Consider the following 19,410-nt stretch of genomic DNA (forward strand, 5'->3'; position numbering starts at 1 on the left):
GGGGGGGGCCTGCGTCTGCGGAGGTGGATTTGAAAGCGATTTGATATTTGTTTTTGTTCTAGTGGGGGTGTCTTTTTCTCTTCTCTCTTTTCTTTCATTTCTAGCGTGAACTGGAAGGGGGGGTTAAATCACTCCCTTTTCCTCATGGAACAGGAAATATTTATTTAAACGTTCCATAATATATACACCAATAATACAAAATTCTGTTTCTGAACCCGTACAAGAAAAATGACCTAAAAAAACATATATGAAGCTTAGGGGTAGAGGTAGAAACTCTCTTTCATCTCTTTACCATGTGGTTAGAGGACTTGTCCGTGATCTGGTGCAAATTTTCCTGTGTTTAAAGCGAATTTTATTCCCTTTACAAGAAGGGGACTTTATATATGCCTAAAATAAGAAGACATCTGGTGTTGGGTTAGATGCTTTCACATCTCTCTTATTCACTCTGTTCTTCTGCTATGTGTAATTAAGCATTTATTACATTATGAACTGGATTCTACATGTCTTAGTTGTGTTTCCCAATACAAACCTGAAGATCAGTTTTGTTTGGTTCAGCAACTGCACAAGTATTTTATATGAAATGGAACTCTTCCAGCAGGGGGGGTTGAAGTATTTACTGTACTCTGAAAATCTCCCATGACTTTGTTAGGCAACTTCCCCAGGAATCAGACAGACCTACATTCAAATTTATTTTCCTTCATTCAGGGCAGGTATTTGGTCCAAAATCAGTGGCCTGATCACAAGACTGTGGGCTGTTCTGGCGTAAGTCGGATTTACAGTGGGATTCCTAAATATTCTTAAATACCCGTTGCATAATAGAGAATGGTCCCTTCTTGTGAGATATTTAGAATCATAGAATCATTTAGGTTGGAAAAGACCTTTAAGGTCATCGAGTCCAACCATTAACCTAGCACTGCCAAGTCCACCACTAAACCATGTCCCTAAGTGCCACATCTACACGTCTTTTAAAAACCTCCAGGGATGGTGACTCAACCACTTCCATGAGCAGCCTGTTCCAATGCCTGATAATGCTTTCAGTGAAGAAATTTTTCCTAATATCCAATCTAAACCTCCCCTGGTGCAACTTGAGGCCATTTTCCCTTTTCCTATTGCTTGTTCTGTGAGAGAAGAGACCGACCGCCACCTCACTGCAACCCCCTGTCAGGTAGTTGTAGAGAGCGATAAAGTCTCCCCTGAGCTTCCTTTTCTCCAGGCTGAACAGCCCCAGTTCCCTCAGCCGCTCCTCATAAGACTTGTGCTCCAGACCCTTCACCAACTTCATTCCCTTCTCTGGACACGCTCCAGCACCTCAATGTCTTTCCTGCAGTGAGGGGCCCAAAACTGAACACAGGACTCGAGGTGCGGCCTCACCAGTGCCCAGTACAGGGGAACAATCACCTCCCTGCTCCTGCTGGCCACGCTATTTCTGATACAGGCCAGGATGCCGTTGGCCTTCTTGGCCAAATTTATATATATCTAAAAATTACTTGGTATTTTTATGAATATCTTTGAGATGATAAAATTATTTCCTGAAAATTTACTGTTCACGAAATCTTTTCTATGTACTTGTATGGCAGTAGTATCTATGGACAAGAACGTGGCTGTGTAGGTAGAAGGGAATGACACTATGAAGCAGAAATTTGTGTTGGAGTGTGAGGGCTGTATGTGACTAATAAATGTGTGGAGCAAAAGAGCTGTATATGGCAGAATGTCTTTGTGCAAGGAAGGAGACTGAATCTGCGTGTGTGTGTCAACGCTTCCATGTAGAATAAGTGCAGTACTTGTGTTGGGATCCAGTGTGAGGTAACTGGACAACATCTGCCACACAGTTTGTTAAAGCTGTTTAGTAATGTGTGTAGTAACTAATGCTGTATGTATTCATAATGCTTTGTAGTCAAGAATGATTCATCCTTTCTGTGTCATATCAGATAAAGTAACTAATGTAACATTAAGAAAATCTGAAACTTGGGAGACTTGAAGTCCAAAGAGTTTTAACTTACTTGCGTTGTATGTAAATTGTCGGTACGTTTGATAGACAGTTTGCCTTGGTAATGTGTGCTACAGAGTGTTTTTTCAGAAAAGAAGGGGCAAGCTGTACGCTTCACTTACAGATGTTGTGTTTCTTCCACATTACAGGGATTGCGAGAGAACTGTACTGTTAATATTGGGTTTAGTATCACCTGATGCCAGCTAAGCAGTCAGACTGCTTAGTGGATTGGGATAATTTACTGCTTTGTTGATAGAGTCGTTGGAGAATGTAAGCGCAGTACATGTTAGCCTTGATAAAGATTGATGTTCACAGTCTATTTTGTACATCACTAAATTTCTAAACTGTTGATAAACAACGTCTCTTTTTTTCTCCCTTTCTAAGATACTACGCGTATCTTCAGCAAGCTCAAGCATTTTACACGTTCCCATTCCATCAGATGATGACTGCAGCGCCTAACATGGAAATCATGACTGAGCAGCCGACTCTAGAGGGCATTCCAGAGCCAAACATTGCTCAGGAGCCTCCAAAAGGTAGTTTGACTGGGCTGTGCTAAGTGAGCTAAAACGTTAGTAATTGATTGGGGAAGAAAATTATTAGTCTTAAGCTGCTTCTTTGGACGTATTGGATTTCCTTTTCTTGATGCTTTCTGAGGAAGTATTGATTAATTTTATTCTTTCAGTAATGTTTTTTACCAGACAATTAAAAAGATAAGAAGTAAACTCAGGTGACAGTATTCACATTGTTCTATCTCACAAAATTATCTTGCTCCAGGAAAAGCAGATTTTTGTCTCAATAGATAAATGTATCATTTTTAGCTGATTTTATGGGGTTTAATATTATGTTAGAGAAGTTTTCTTTTTAAAGTCTGAGTTCAAAATATTTTTTGTTAATTTCTGCAAGAGAAGTACAGTACAATACTGTTTATTCAAAATATTTTTGTTTAAAAGGTGGTTTAGTGTGTTGTAGTAATCACAGATAGTGAATTATATACACTAAGGATTGTTTGGGTTTAGTGAAGCTTATTTAAACAAATACAAACAATGCTGGAAGGTGTCCCGTACGTGACAGGACTTTGTGCTTTATGCACTTGTACACTGCCTTTCTTTTCCCCCACTAGGTCTTTGTACAATTAGACTTTGCAATAACCATGCCAAGAAAACACCCCTTGTTCTGTTACTCTGCTTGCTCTTTACCACATAAAAAGGCAGTGATCCCTGCCATGCTTAAATTCTGATTCTGTAGCAAATATTCACACACTGAATTTTGTCTTGCTTTTCATACTTAGATATGGGTTAGAGCTGTCTGTACCAAAGTACCCTGTCAGCCAGATCATGCAATGACATTGCTTGTTTAAGTGCATCCTTTGATAAGCTTAATTTTTTTTTTTTTTTTAGTTGTAATATATGGCCAGATGAAATCATAGGAAGAAGACCTCCAGTTTAAAATAGTTGCAACTGCTCAATTCATTCACAGTATTGCTCACTACAGTTAGGATGCATCTCAAGTGCTATGTAGTTCGGCTTCTTTTGCAGCTTTGTTATTGAATGACATGATGTCACCATGAGCAGTGTTTGACTGCACTTTTTCAAGTATCTTTGGACAACCGTAATCTTCCGTTATGAAACTGTCCCCTAATATTTTTGCAAGAATTGGAAGATGAGTAAGGCCTTCAAAGGCAGGGCTTGAAGATTTACCAAATATGTGTGTGAAATTTACAGGAGCATATATGAAAGGCAAAGATATGGAGTCCAGCCACCTGATGGAATGAAAAAAGTAAAATTTCTAGGATTATCCTCTGAAAGGCTGCCCTGGCATTGTTCATCTTTCATGACAGTGTCTGGTTGGTAGGTCCCTGATCAGCATGAGAGTTAGGAGAACATTATCCTGCCTCATTTGAAATACGTCTGTCCTGGTTTCAGCTGGGATAGAGTTAACTGTCTTCCTAGTAGCTGGTACAGTGCTATGTTTTGAGTTCAGTATGTGAAGAATGTTGATAACACTGATGTTTTCAGTTGTTGCTCAGTAGTGTTTAGACTATAGTCAAGGATTTTTCAGCTTCTCATGCCCAGCCAGGGCACCTGACCCAAACTGTCCAACAGTGTATTCCATACCATGTGATGTCCCATCTAGTTTAGGAACTGGGGAGTGGGGGGCAGGGATTCGCCGCTCGGGGACTGGCTGGGTGTTGGTCGGCGGGTGGTGAGCAATTGCCCTGCGCATCATTCGTACATTCCAATCTTTTTATTACTACTGTTGTCATTTTATTAGTGTTATCATTATCATTATTAGTTTCTTCTTTTCTGTTCTATTAAACCGTTCTTATCTCAACCCACAAGTTTTACTTCTTCTCCCGATTTTCTTCCCCATCCCACTGGATGGGGGGGGAGTGAGTGAGCGGCTGTGTGGTGCTTAATTGCTGGCTGGGGTTAAACCACGACAACATCCAACTCGGAGCAGTCAGAGTATCTGTGGCATTTTGCCGTCACATGAAAAACCTGCTAACTCTTCCAAGGGGTAGGAAAGAAAAGCTGCTTATGTGCCTCGCCAAGTCTGCACCCTTCTAGTCCCTTCTTCATTGTAGCTAGACTGTAGCTCGAGTACTGTTACTTAAGGCTTTCCAAAGCAGTCGCTGCAATGATGCAGTGGGAATTTCACATGACTTTTGTCCTCCTTTTTGTTTGCACTCAGCTTTCTTACAAGAACAGCCCAAAAAAAGTTTGCAGACTTAGAGCAGTGCCCTGGTATCCACCGTATTTATTTCTTACGTGAGGGAGATTTTCATCTAGAAGTTTTGAAAATAAGATGAAGTCTCACTTTTTAAGTAATGGATTACTTTGGCTCTTTGCTGATTGCTGCTAAATATGTTTTCATGTTTTTTCAAGCCGTGTTCTGCAGCTTGACATTATTAATGAACCAGGATAGAGAGCAATCACTGGGTGGTCATGTCGTGACCAGTATCTGTGCTGCTTGAATCTCTAAGCTTTAAGGGCCAGAAGATGAGGAAGTTTTAAATGAGTGAACAGTGACTACTTCATGTTTGCATTTTGTAAATAAAAATTCATGTTTGGTGTAATTCATTCAAATTGAGATCCTGAAGGTCTCGTTACCTAGCTATATGGTGCACTGGACAGTATCTATTCTGTAAACAGTAAATTGTGAATAGCTTATGTAGCGTTCAGCCTGTATGTTTGTGTTCCTGATGAGCTTATACCTTACACTATAGGTAATCCTTGAGACTTTCTGCTTTTGACATGCTGTTCTGTTCCTTCCAACATGTTATGTAATCTGTAACAAGCAACTTTCATATTTAGAAGCTGAAGTGTGAACAGCAGACTAGAACTTACAGTCGCATTCCTCGGAACCTAAGCTTTGATGTAAACAACATAACCTAGTCATGAGGTTATTCTCAGTTTGTATCCTAATTCAGCGTAGTTGCCTGCTAGTAGTGTGTGTGTGTCTGTGGAGCAGATGCACCCAAGCTAGTTCTGTTAAGCCTGCAAAACCAAGATTCATCTGATAATTGTTTAAATTAATGAATTTCAAAGGTAAATTTATCTGTCTGATTTCTTTTTGTACCCATACATTTAGCTCAGTCTTTTTGAATATCCACACTGCAACATTAGAAATGTACAAAAAGGATATTTGCTGTGTGTTTCAGAAGTTAAAAAAGGAGGAAGGAAAAGAAAAGCCAAAGCAACTGAGCCAAAGCAACCCAAAAAGCCTGCTGCTAAAAAAGAAAAATCAGCCAAGTCAAAAGGCAAACAAGAAAAGATCACAGATACTTTTAAAGTCAAAAGAAAAGTGGACCGTTTCAATGGTGTATCTGAAGCTGAACTTCTGACCAAGACTTTACCTGATATTTTGACCTTTGATCTGGACATTGTAATAGTAAGTAACTTGCAGTTATAAGATTAGGTAGAAAAGTGAATAGTCTGTACTCACTGGTTATGATTTACATTCTTTCTGCTTACTTACCTATACTGCTTATATGGCAAGATCTTGCAAGATAAAGTATATAAACTGTTTCCTGTGTGTAGAGCTGCTTTGCATTTTCTGTTAAAAATCATACTAACATTGTTCTAATTTCTGAGAAATCTAAGGCTTCCGTATAATACATAGTCATGAGAGACCGTTACTTGACACTTTATTTACTGGAAGTGCTACACTGGTGGCCATAAAACACACTGAGCTGCTCTTTTGACATTGCACATCTAAATGAGACACTGCTATAAAATTGTCAATTTTTTTTTTAAATGATGAGAGGTACCATTTTAACACAGTTTTGTTTATTGACAGTAACTTAAAGAGAGTTGAATAAGTGTCCTTACTGTAACTTTATTAAATTCCTGACTAGCAAGCCACGTTCTCATCATTAAAATGGACTGGTATCTTTGTAGATTGGCATAAACCCTGGCTTGATGGCAGCTTACAAAGGACATCATTACCCTGGACCTGGAAACCATTTTTGTACGTTTTTGTTTTCCTTTCTTCTTACAGAATTTGCAGAACTTTGTTAGAACTTGTGGCATTTTAATTAAACTGGTTTGGGTTTTGGTTTTTGCTTTCTTTTTTTGGATGCAGAGAGGGATTTTCCTTTTAACCATCCAAGAGTGATTTAAATCCCATAACTACTTCAGTAAAATACCATAAATAAAAAGGAATAAAAGATGAATAACCAGTGACTTTCAATGCAGGTTTAGAATTGTCATGTAAATACAGGTATATTTCTTGGTGTATTAGTAAACAACATAAGGAATAAAAATTAAATCTCTAGTACTTGAGTTATCAAGGGTAAGTCAATAGGCATCAATTTCTGATACAAAACTACACACGTTTTCCCAAAAATGCATTTCAGCAAGCCCTCTTCTGTTTGCCTTTATTCATGTCCTCTAAACAAGCTCTCTAACTGATGAAAAAGCAAGAACCATTGCCCTTTCCCAGCAGGCATATGCGTCGAGCATACCTGATTCACCAGACAGATTTTTTTTCCTAGGTGTTTTCCCATTTAAGTAACATTTTCTGCAGCATGTTCTCATAAAAAAAAAAAAAATCATACCTGAACTCTGTTGAAATGCTCTGTTTTGCATACTGGGAGCCATTCCAGCTGTGGTAGTATGGAGCTCCCACATGGGCTAATTAGCAGCCCTGTGATACTCCAGCCAAAATGCTTCTGGTGTTCAGCAGACTTGTAAACCAGGCTTGGGTTATTTCTCTATAGCGTTCTGCAGACTAGCCAGTCTAATAGCCTCCTTTACCAAGAAACAGACCAGATATGCATGCTCTGACAAATCCATGTGTTTGTAACTTTCTGGAATCATTAGGAGCTAGCTGTGGTTAATTTGTGCTTGAGAGATTGGCAGTGCACATCACTCAAACTATACTTTGATATGCTAAATATGAATATATGATGTCAACGGGTTCTGTCAGAGAGGCCCAGTGCAAGGAGAAGCAATAGCAAGGTTGTTAAAGAAAGCTGACACATTGTGTTTGCCATGTTCTTTCCCATGAAAATCCATATTGGTCACATTCCCTGCCTGCTTAAGCGAATAGCAAAATCTAAAGCTCTGTACTGAACTTTTGGAATAAAAGACTGGTTTCGATACACAGGATCATGGTGAGGAATTCCTGTTGTTCACTAGGGATTTTCTATCCTCTTGCAGTAGATACAAGTAATTTTTGGCTCTTTTAAACTTTTCTGGATAGGGCAATACTCTTCCCAAATTAATTGATGCTCTGTTAATATAGATTCTCCCTTTAGCATTCCAGTACTCTGATAGTCGAGGAGGTTTTTTTGGTTTTGTTTTCTCTTCCTTAGAAAAAGGCAAATGTGTATCTTCCTGCTTCACAGGGAAGTGTCTGTTCATGTCTGGTCTAAGTAATGAACAGCTGAACCATATGGATGACCACACCTTGCCACATAAATATGGGATTGGATTTACAAACATGGTTGAAAGGACAACACCTGGAAGCAAAGACCTCTCCAGGTAGGGTAACAAGGGGGAATATTGTGCTTGTTAATGAATTAATAGGTGTGATTATAATTTTGAGTACTTTCTTTTTTAGCAAAGAGTTTCGGGAAGGAGGTCGAATTCTGATGCAGAAGTTACAGAAGTATAAACCTCGTATAGCAGCTTTCAATGGAAAATGTGAGAACCTTGACTTTTAAATTAATTTGTTCTGTCAGTAGCCTTTTTTGTTTGTTTGTTTGTTTTTGCCCACTTATCCTATCTTCTTTTCATTTTAGGTATTTATGAAATTTTTAGTAGAGAAGTTTTTGGAATAAAAGTTAAGAACCTAGAATTTGGACTGCAGCCACACAAAGTGCCAGATACAGAAACTGTAAGTATTGATACTGAGAAACAAAAACAGGTCACTCCATTTTGAGTATTTCAAAACTAACAAAGTCTCAGGATTTGCACACACAATAATGTCAAAGTTTGCTCAAAGTACATGTGATGCAAAGGGCTTTTACTTAAATAGAGAAAGGGAAATAGTGCAATTTTCAGGCACATCTTTAATGCAGCTGCTTCAGACTTGCAGACTTTATTTGGGAAATGGTGGATTATGGTTAGTAGGTTAGTGCGTTCTCTGAGGACTATCTGAAATATGAATAAAACATACATGCTTTTATGGTAACTGTCATCTACTTTCATCTGATTTTCTGTGTCCAGTTCCCTCTATGTTTGTATTACTGAACTTTTGATACCGAACATGACCATGGTGCTAGTAGTGCCACAGCAGGGGAGGAAGAATGGCAAGTCCATCGTTGCGCTATTACTACAGCTACAGCGTTACTGGATCTGGGCATGCCCAAGCACTTCCATCAGACTCAGTCTTCTTAAGCTGATTTGCAGCCTGAAATGAAGTTGGACGCTTAAGATAAAGCAAGCAGTTTGATGCAGAGTGCATTAGTCAGACATCTAATGCTGGAAGGTATCTCAAGAGACCAGCTATGTATTATCACAAATAGGTTTGTTTAACCTGTCGTTATAAACAGGTTAAGGCAAAGGCAATTACACTACCTACCAAGGTAGCTTATTCCAAAGCTTCATTACCTTGTCAGTTCAAAAGTTTGTTTTTATTTCTATCCCAAGCTACTAGGGCTGCAAGTTTAAGCTCGGTTTAAGCTGTTCTTCTCTGAAGGTGAAGTGTTGCCATCAGAGCCTGAGGAACTGTTGGTGATAAAGTGCTTGCTTCTTAAGTAGCTCTTAAAAACTTCCGCAGTAGATGCATTTGTAAGAAAGATAAATAGTCCTCTTTACTAGTACTTGTTCTTAAATACTGCACGGTAATAAAAGTATTGGATACAGTTCCTTTTTCCTGAACTAACTTTGTGTCCTTAGTTAGGGCTGTTGGCAGAGATAGAGACGCTGAAGTTAGCTTCAACCACGCTAACTCCGGTGTTTCAAACCCTGGCAAGTGTGATGCAGGCGCCCTTGGCGAAGAAGCCAGGCTAATTAACCTGTGATGCCTCCCTCACTGGTTTGGGGTGTTGGCATGCTGTCACGTACTCCTCTGTGGACTTTCTGGCTCAGAGCTCTGCTTGCTCAGGGAGCTCTCGAGTGTGCTCCACTCTCGGGCATACACTTGTAAATTGCACTTCTTGTAACGCATACTGTTGCTGCTTCTCCCGCAGCACATAAACAACTGGTGAAAATTGTCCTTGCTTCAGCAGCTGGTAATTGGCCCCTCTCTTTAGGGCAAGACATCTAGCTGGCCAAGAAAAATGAAAGACTCCTTTTATCCTCTTCCACAACCTCCTGTGGCATTAGTTGAAGTTTCTACAAAGGGTTAAAACAGTGAGCTTAACTGTTAAGTTATTCTCAATGCACTAAATATAGCTCGGGGACCAGTAATGCTATTTTTCTTGCTCTTGTCTCAAGCTCTGCTACGTTATGCCGTCATCCAGTGCAAGATGTGCTCAGTTTCCTCGTGCACAAGACAAAGTTCATTATTACATAAAGCTGAAAGACTTAAGGGACCAACTGAAAGGCATCGCACCAAACACAGAGGTGCAGGAGGTGCAGTACACATTTGACTTGCAACTTGCACAAGGTATAGTGGTTATTTTGTTAATCCTTTATTAAAATGTTAGTGTAGTGTACAATGCAACTAGCAGTTTCCCAAGCAAGAAGAAAGAAGGAGTTTAAGGGGAGGGGGCAGATGTGCCATCTTCTCTAAATCGTGTGGTGTAGAATTACAGAGTCCGCTCTCTTTTTAGTACCGTCTTAATTATGTAAGGGGAGCAGGGATTATCTTGGTTTTTTAAGTGTTCTCCGATAAAAATGCTCTTTGATCATTTTTGTTCTGAATATTAATACTTGAGGTCTTCTCTTTCGACAGAGGATGCTAAAAAGATGGCTGTCAAAGAAGAAAAGTACGATCCAGGTTATGAAGCAGCATATGGAGGAGCTTACTGTGATCGTGCGCCATACGAAAGTGAACAGTGCAGTTTCTCTTCAAATGGAACCGGTAAAGTGCGGTGCTTGGGGCATTCAGTCTGTAAGCCGTGACTTATGAACAAATATTTAGTGGTATCAACTGCATTTTAAAAACTGTATTTTATTATTTTTTGTTTGTTTTAGCAGCAAGCAATCCACAGTACTGTGAGGGGTCGTCCTTCGGTGAAGTTCCTAATGGACAATGGATGACACAGTCCTTTGCAGACCAGATTCCAGAGTTCAGTGCTGGTATGACACGGGAAGAAGAGGGAAGCAGTGCGTAAGAGCTGTTTCTTCTCCGCTACGCATACATGCTGCAGTTTTAATGCAGTGATCAAGATCGGTACCTCGGTTCTCCAACTGAAGCATTTTAATAGTATTTTATCTCCCTTAGTTATTTTATTATAGTCCAAAGTAAGTGTGTGGTAGGCTCAAATCAATGAACTAGATAATTTTAAGGAACTGTCCAAACTTTTTAAAAAAAAGTTAGCCCTTTTTTGTATATGAGTTTTATATTTAATGTATACCATTTCTTGCAGTTTTTGACAAATTGCTTTCTCATTTGCTGAGATTTCTTTGGGGCGTTAATTTTATTCCATAAATCATAATGTAGTAGTAACAGCAGCAGTATACTTTTTACTGATGCATCAATATTTGGATATCTCATAATCCTTTTATATCCAGAGGGGAAAATGGGAAGTGTACCCTTATCTTTCATGAAGTGGTGTTTTTAATCATGCACAGTTAAGCAAATTGTGCTTTTTAAGTCTCCCTTTTACTTTCTTTAAAAGCGCAGAGAGTTGTGTTCTGCAGCTGTGAGTACTGAGTATTTTCTGGGTGGGAAGAGCGCGCTCTGTCTGTTTAGTGATTGGACCGTATTCAGGATTAAAGGAGTGGAGACATCACCTCAGGTCACAGCACTGGGGAGGAAAATTTGTGTCGCACAGGACAGGGCCTAAATAGTCTAGCTGAGCTGTCTTAGGGTAAGATGTCCCTACCAATCCATCTCTTTCCCCCTTAAATTCCAATGTAAGGAACTGGAATTCCTTTTAAAAAAAACAACCGACAATGGTGGTTCTTGAATTCTGTGGCATTTCAACTCTCAGTCATTTCTGTGTGATTAGTCTCTTCACCTGACCTTTAGGAGGAGACAACCCCTTTGAACAGACTACATTGCAGGGAATTGAAAGACCATATTCCAAAAAATCACATACAGCTACATTGTTTACATCAGGTAGGATCAGCACAGGGTGGAAGAGGTTTGCAGTTTAGCAGGTTTTAACATTCAGTGGAAGAGGTTTGCGATTTAGCAGTTTTTAACATTCAGTTCTCTTCAATCTGTAAGACCTTAGAGGGTGCTCTCCATATTCCTCTTACAAGTAAAAAATACTAAGTTACATGTAAGGGCAGTTGTTCCATGAATAGGAAGTCAGCTCTAGAAACTGCTGCTCTCTTCTGAGGAACTTGCTTAAACAATACACATTTTTGGCCAATATTAGTGACTGAGAAAGGTGATTCCATGCTTGTGCCTAACCATCATCTTTCCCTCTTTATCATGAGGAAGAGATGAAGTAAAAGCAATAAGCTGATCAAAACATTAAAGTTTTGATGATCTTATGACAGTAGGTGCTTCATATACTTGAAAAATAGATACAAACAGTATCTCCAGAATCCACACTGGTCAGAGATTCCTGTACTGGTGTGTTTTATCCTTTCCTCACAGCCAGTGATAGTTCTCATGCATTGAGTGTAACTAGTTAGTGTAGATTCTAATCCTGCTGTAACAGCTCTCGCCGAGATCACACACTGTCAACCTGTTGTGAGGCAGGCATGATGTTTACAGTTTCTTCCCAAATTATGTGGCTTAATTCTGAGCGTCTTAAATCAAGAAAGTGTGCATTATGGTTCTGATTGTGTTTATTAGCTTCAGCATAAAGCTGTTCAGTATATTGTCAAAAAGGTATAGGACTTGTCTTGTCTGTTATTTAAAGTGTACTGTATCATGTATTGCTGTTTACATGGACGTTTTCCTGCAGGTGCTCAAAGTATCTTGCATCAGGGATTTGTTACAATTCAATTTTATTTTTCAACAAAACTAGAAGCATGTAATTAGCACTGCTGAATATGTAGCACAGTAGGATATAACTACTGTAAGGCTATCCTGTTTGATGAGAAGGGCAAGGTCTCTTTAACAGAGTCACCTACTAGGTTATCTAGGTATAAAATACAGTTAAGTGTACAATGACCGTTTCACTAAATATTGCAATCCTATGTGTACTCCCTCAGAACTGGTGCTCTTTTCATTACAGTAATACAAAAGTTCTTAATCTGTCTTAAATCTATCAATGTTTCACAATAAAATCAGGAATTGTATTGCAGTGTCTTCGAATGTGCTTTTGCATCTTGCTCGCAGGGGTCTAAACACACAACAGAAAATGTAATACACAGAAACACTACAAAACAGAGTCACCATGCAGCAGAACTCTACTCGTTAAAATGCTGTGTAAGTTTTCATTTTGGGCTGTTTAATGTGGGCTAGACAACTAAAGACGCCATGTGTGTAATACTGCAAGTATTTCCTGTGTAGGTTTTTCTACCAGCAGACACTGGAGTCTTATTTATAAAGACCTTACATTAAAACACACTGCCTGGCACTGAATTTCACCTCTGTAAACGTTTAATGAAAACACTTAATTCTCAAGCAAACTTGTTTCCTCGCCTTACATAAAAGTCAAGATACTCTGCACTGTGTAACTGTCACTCCAGCCTCCCTCTCCAGCCATAGGCACACAAAACTGATGGTCGTTTATTCATACATTTAACAAATACTTAGTTTTCTAAAATCAGTTAATTATACAACATGTTGCATCTCAAACTATTACATACTGCAAAACATAGTGTATGGATGCATTTAAGTGGTTTCAGTATCAGCTATCGGGACGAGTTAATTTGAACTTCCCCGAAGGGTCAGGAATAAACCAGTGTTCCCAGAGATCAGTGTGAACACTGGGATAGTCCCAAGGTTTGTATCTCCCATTCCAATGAAGTAATTTAGCTTCCTGAAGAAAACGCTCTGAGTAATGGGTATCAGGACTCCAACCTGTATGGGTAGATTTAAAAAAAAATTAAAAATCCTGGTTTTAATAATGGAAGACCCTATAGAGTGAGGTAAAGTCAGTTATTTGTTTAAGAAGTCTGATTAGTACGGTTTCACCTATTAATCGACAACTAGTTGTATAAGAGTAGCTTTTTTCAGCTTCATGCCTCTAATGCTGCATCAGCAAAAAATCTCAGTAATTTTCCTCTCTCAACACTTTTAAATTCTTGGCATAGCTGGGGTTAAAAAAAAAAAATTTTTACTATTCATTTTACTATACCAGCTAAGCCATTGTATCTTTTTCCCAGGATAATTCACCATTCCCAGGTGAAAGGTAACTACATCCTACAGGTATCCCATCTTCTTCCACTGTGCCTACTAAAAGAGTGTCTGATTTTTTCAGTCTCTAGCTATATTCAGATCTTCCATATATTCTTTCCGTAGTTTATGACAATATAGGTTAACTGGTCTTCAAACATGTAGCTTTGTCCTTGGTATTTGGGTTTTTTCCTTTTTTTATCCAATTTAATGACTATTAGGGTTTGGGGTTTTTGCAGGGGATGCAACTATTTTGTTTGCTTGACCTGTTAAGAAATTTGCACAGTGACACCCGTGGGGAAGCCCCACATTCTGCCCTACCCTGAAGACAGCAGGACTAAGGCGTGTTGGGGGAGGCAGGGATTACATACTGTGGATCTGAGGTATAAAGTAATGCACTGAGGTAAAGTAACCTAAGGTCCTATACTGGAATCTTACAAACGGTTCACTTTATTTAGTTCCAGCTGCAAACAGTGGGAAGTTGAACTTACCAAGATGCCTTATGTGCCACATAGGATTAATAGTGGAATACTTTCCATGAAAAACAATCAGCATTGGAGAGGTTGCCACGCCTCCCCCAAGGGTGCTGCTGTAGAGGTTTTCCCTACAAAAGGAAAAAAAAAAGAAAAAAAAAAGAAAACATTCAAAATCTCAAGCAAAGAATCTAGTACAAAAGACAGAAGATTAAAAAGTTAAGTATTATGGCAAAATTCAAAATCATGTTGAATAGACCAGTTTTCATCATACTCCCTCCTAATGCTGTTAATTGCTTGTATTTGCAACTCCAGTCCCTGTTGAGTAAATCACTGCTTTGGTGATGGGAAAATGGGAGTCAGACCCAACATGATGCCAATTACTTCTGCACACCACCTATAGTCTACAAGGCTGACGAAGTTTACAGTAGAAGAAAAGCTGTTAACAGAAAGGAACCAAACATTTTAGCCTGGTATCTTAAGAAAATGTACATGTTTCCATGTGTTTCATTCCCTCTTAATTCCCCATTCTCCCCTCCCCCAGCTTTTAGACCCATAAATTAACTTCAAATCAGTTTTGCCAAAGTCTAGTTAGTATAAACTAACATCTAAAGGATACTGATTTCCTAAGAATTTTGTGATAAATCCAGGGCTGGATCAAGCCAAATCGCTGTAAGGAGAGGCATTAGGAGGTCACAGCCAGATGTCTGGCTGCAGCGTGCTTGAGGCCTGGCTGGTCAGTTGGCACGTGGGCAAAGCCACCCCAGCTACGGGACACTGTGCCACCCACCAGCCCAACAAGGAGGAAACCTGGGAAGTGCCGGGAGATGCTTAGAGGCGACAGAACAAAAAACTCCTAACCTCCCCTCAAAACCGGGTTTCAACTGCTAAGCAATTTATTTCACTGTCATTTCAAAATCCATCTAAAAGGAACATGAATGTGTTATCAAGGTATAAAATCAACTTCTTAGATAAAATTTGCAGTAATATTCATGGAGTTTTTTCAAACTTGTAAAAAGCACAGCAATAGCTTGTCAGGATATGTTACGTAAGCAGAGTAAAAGACACTTGGCTTTTCATTCTTTCACATGCTTATCATTTGCGTCTCTCCTCTGTTCACCTCTGAAACTAACAAGTAATGGACATAGTCCAACAGCGCAAGCTATTCAGTTTCAGTTTAGCCTTACTAAATTTAAATTTAACCCTTTGCAGAAAAAGAAAATAAATGTCAAGTTTGCAAATGCAGGTTAACAGTCAACTAACATAAAAAAGGAACAGTGATTGTTTCATGGTGTCATGACTTGTGGTCAATGCCAAAAAGGTTATCTTTCATGTCAAATTTGGTTCATCTATAGAAAAAGAAGTGTTTTGTGTTGGTATTTAAGAAATATGGTGTCCAATTACAGTTTGGCTGACATTACAACTGGAGAGACCCCACACAAACAAACATTCCTCCTCCTTTAAGCCAGCCTCAGGAAGGGAAGATCCTAAGTGGCTTGATCCCAAGTGAGGTCGCTCACCCAAAAGAAGAACCACATGTTCTCAGTGTCCCTCAGGATTAAGTGTGGTTTCTGATTAAACACCAGACTAAAATTCCAGGTGGCCATTTCCTGGTACACAATTGGTCAGATTTAAGCAGACAGAAGTTCTGGAACATGAGTTACTTTGCTTGATGAGATCCCAAAGACAGACTATCTAGAGTTAAAGAACTTCTAAGAGCTTTTAAACAGAAAACTGTAAACTGAGTATTAAAAGTAAAGTGCCAAGCTAGATTTCTGCACATACTCTACATTTCTTTGCATCCACTTTTCCAACTGCTTTGTAATCCGTTGATGTTTCCATTCAGTCATGTTAGCAACAATTACTCCAGGATTAAAGGAGCAGGTGCTGGGGCTGATGCCAAGATCTCTAATCGCTTGCTTTCTGTAGTCCAGGAATCCCATGTACGTGTTCTAAGAAATAAAAAAAAGTATGTTTATCCCCTATGAATCTCTATAAAGATAAGTGTAAATGCATCTCTCTACCACTCACATGGAGACTAAATACTTGCTCCCAAAGCTGAGTTTCTAGATGATGGTTACCTGTCTTGATTTCCACATGACACAAGGCTGAAAGGCAGGATACTTCCAGCTACTCAGTTACTATTTTCCACAGTATTGTTCCATGGGAGTTTGATAACGCTCTTCCCTCGCCACGTGTTTGTCTTTCTGTAGCTTACTCTAAATGATGTAGCATCACGCTTTGTACAGCTGTAATGCCAGAGGGACTCACCGACAATTCTGGGGAACTCAGCTCAGGAACTAGACTTTGAACTTGTTTTCCTAACTTTCATTCCCTATTTGACTACTACAAATTTCATATATTCTGTCTTCATTAGGTGTTCCATAAGTGCTCAGGATCTACTGATAACAAAATACCAAACATAATCCAGTAGACTCCAAAGAACAATAGAGATTTAAATCATTACAGGAAACAACTCTGCATGGCATCACAGAGTTACCACAAAAAGTAATTCTTAATTACCTGCAAAACTATTACAAAGCTATCAAAAAAAAAAAAAAAAAAAAAAACTTTCACTTTGGGGAAAATGTATAAAAACATCTTACATTTGTGGGTAAATACATTTGTTATTAGAATTCTAAAATGGCATCTTACCTGCATCCCTACACTTCTAACCATTTCATGTGTAGAAGGCAGATCACAATCATCTGAAAAAGCTGCAGCATGTCCAGGAGCTAACTTAGTGTCATAGAGTTCCTGGATGTCACCTGATTACAGAAAGGTCAAAAGCATAAGAAACATACTTCACTGCTACAGAGTTGATAGGATAACTGCTGTTCTCATATATGTTGTTTATGAACATACCAATTTTAGGGGATAGCCCAGATATTGATAAAGGCTGAATTTTGTAATATGGGACAATTTTCAAATCTGAGTCCTGTACCTGGATGTCTAAGGTCTATCTTTAGATGTTATCATCAGTATTCAATACATATTTTGGTCTGAACATCCAAAATCAGCTACAGCAGAAGCTGACTACACTGTTAAGAAGCCTGGTTACAAAGTTCTGCATTCACAGAGCTTGCCTTTGGAGAGGGAGGGAAGGCAACTTTTCTGAGCCTCTTCAAGTCCCACAGAAGTGCCACTTCAATCTCTTGCACAGATCAGGTTTTTCCCGGTGTTACTGTGTTTATACCTCCTAGTAAGGTACTCGGATTCCCAGCACTGGCCAGTTGACATGTGCCTGTCACACTTGACCATCCCTGCTGGCTTCACAGACCACACAACTCCTTCCTGGTGGAGGGAAATAACGTAACGCATGGTATGTCACTCATCACCTGGCTAGCGGGTACCCACAATGTGCCAGAACAGTTTCAGGGCAGGTGGGAAGCACAGCGCTGCCACAGCAATTGAGCGAGTCTGCATCCAAACCTCCTACAGCTACCAGCTTTGCTGCTGGGCATGCGTCAGTCACAGGTAAGATGAATTATCCTGGAAGGCCACATATGGCCCAGTAGCCTGAGGTGAGCCCATTAAAAAGACTAGTAACCAAAACCATTCTCTTTACTGCAAACACTGGAACTACTATTTATGAAATAAGCAGAGATTATTTATTTGTCTGAACTCATCAGCTGGTTGGAAAACTTGGTTTACAACTCATGTCCCACCAAGAAATAGAATTTGAATTAATGGGATACTTAATTGTTGAAGATCAACATGCCTTGCTAAGTATTTTCCCCTGATTCTAAATAGCTTCTGCTTTTCAAGAGAAAAAGCAGAAAAAGAAATTAAAAAAATCAAACCAAACAATTCTGGGCTGACACCCCAAGTTCAGTATGTTTCATTTTTATTGCTTTGCGAAAAGCAATGACCAACAAATAAATTATCCCAAAGTTAAAGCCCGAAAACCCCATTTACTCCTTATCCTGTCAGAAGTCTCATTCACTCCGATTGCAGAGACATCTGACAAGAGAGCACAGACTCATATTATAGCTAAGACACAGGGACCGGCTGCCAGAACAGTCTCCCTCCTTCCTGCCTCACTCCCACAAGTCCATCTCTATTCCCCTTTTCTGGGCCCTGTGATTGTGTGGCCCAAGGGTAAGCAAAATAGGCTGGCTGAAGCAAAGGGGAAAAAAAAATTTTTTTTAAAAAAAGGTTGGGGTTTAGGTTTTGGGAGGTTTTTTTGTACCGCTAGTCTTCTGTCAGGTCAGCCAGCTGAATCAGCTTAATCTGCAGCTGCACAACTGTAGATATGACAGAAGTAACAGGAGCTGCCTGGGGACAGGAGAGGCCACTTTTGTCAGCAGCAGCCTACCATAAGCTGTAATGTGAAACGGCACCTTTATCCTGTGGCTCCAGAAACACTACCAGATGACATAAGCTGACACCCCTAATGAAAGAGAAAGTCCTACCTTCCCTCTTCTCCTAGCCACATTGCCTTGATTCCTGCCAGGGCACTAATTCAGGCTGAAAGTAATCATGCTTCTGGTGAATGCCTGCGCAGGTACAAGGAGGGATGCAAGGGAAGTGGTGGGCTCAGCTTAAAGTGCTCATGAAACTGGATTGTAAATGAAGACTTTAAGAACCTTTCAAAGAGTTAAATATTGCTGTTGCCCATTGATGACAGACAGAACAACAAAACCAAAAAGCAGAGATAACCACTGGAAACACATATGTTGAAAAACTGTGATATGAAGTCTATTGCAAATTAAAATGAGACAGGCAGAGCAGATTAATCATATTTTATAAAGCAGCTAATAGCGGCCCCTTTAAGAGCAGATGTTCTGAAATCTGCCACTAAAGAGACAAAACCATAAAAAGGTGCAGAGAAGCAGTGGAGAATTAAATTATACTTTTGTCACGTGTAAAGTCACTGATCTTAATGTTCTTACAGCAAAGATTAATTTAGGCCAAAAAGTTTATTATAGTTATACTCGTTATTCTCAGTCCCTTCCAAATGAAATTTTCATCAGAACATCCCTTTAATGTTTAACACGGACAGGTAAAATGGTTTTGTTGTCCCTGTGTTCTGAGCCTGGCTAGGATAGAGTTAATTTTCTTCATAGCAGCTCATATGGTGCTGGGGTT

At 39.4% G+C, this 19,410-nt stretch overlaps 2 protein-coding genes across 2 annotated transcripts in view; one reads left to right on the forward strand and one right to left on the reverse strand.

The window, feature by feature from the left end:
* The first annotated feature begins 1,460 nt into the window (after positions 1-1,460).
* TDG (thymine-DNA glycosylase) lies at positions 1,461-12,798 on the forward strand. The gene is made up of 9 exons (XM_010566311.1): positions 1,461-2,520; positions 5,649-5,878; positions 6,388-6,457; positions 7,839-7,974; positions 8,054-8,136; positions 8,235-8,329; positions 9,874-10,045; positions 10,334-10,462; positions 10,576-12,798. Exons 1-9 carry the CDS (start codon positions 2,427-2,429, stop codon positions 10,713-10,715), a joined length of 1,149 nt encoding a protein of 382 aa, XP_010564613.1. The 5' UTR covers positions 1,461-2,426; the 3' UTR covers positions 10,716-12,798.
* Positions 12,799-13,056: 258 nt separating this feature from the next.
* GLT8D2 (glycosyltransferase 8 domain containing 2) overlaps positions 13,057-19,410 on the reverse strand; it is a 16,457-nt gene continuing 10,103 nt past the window's right edge. Inside the window, exons 7-10 of the mRNA XM_010566312.1 lie at positions 16,975-17,087; positions 16,105-16,271; positions 14,338-14,450; positions 13,057-13,531 (exon numbers count right to left, since the gene is read on the reverse strand). Of these exons, the coding sequence (XP_010564614.1) occupies positions 13,359-13,531; positions 14,338-14,450; positions 16,105-16,271; positions 16,975-17,087 (566 nt within the window). The 3' untranslated portion in view covers positions 13,057-13,358. The remainder of the gene's footprint in view (positions 13,532-14,337; positions 14,451-16,104; positions 16,272-16,974; positions 17,088-19,410) is intronic.

The sequence above is a fragment of the Haliaeetus leucocephalus genome, unplaced genomic scaffold, assembly GCF_000737465.1.
Source record: "Haliaeetus leucocephalus isolate CR32 unplaced genomic scaffold, Haliaeetus_leucocephalus-4.0 Scaffold206, whole genome shotgun sequence".
In the NCBI taxonomy this organism is placed as follows: Eukaryota; Metazoa; Chordata; class Aves; order Accipitriformes; family Accipitridae; genus Haliaeetus; species Haliaeetus leucocephalus.

Excerpts from the sequence above, each read along its gene's own strand:
- TDG (XM_010566311.1), top strand. The coding sequence starts at position 2,427 with ATGATGACTGCAGCGCCTAACATGGAAATCATGACTGAGCAGCCGACT. Across the intron at positions 7,975-8,053 it reads GGAAGCAAAGACCTCTCCAG|CAAAGAGTTTCGGGAAGGAG; the intron begins GTAGGGTAACAA and ends TTTCTTTTTTAG. Across the intron at positions 10,463-10,575 it reads TTTCTCTTCAAATGGAACCG|CAGCAAGCAATCCACAGTAC; the intron begins GTAAAGTGCGGT and ends TGTTTGTTTTAG.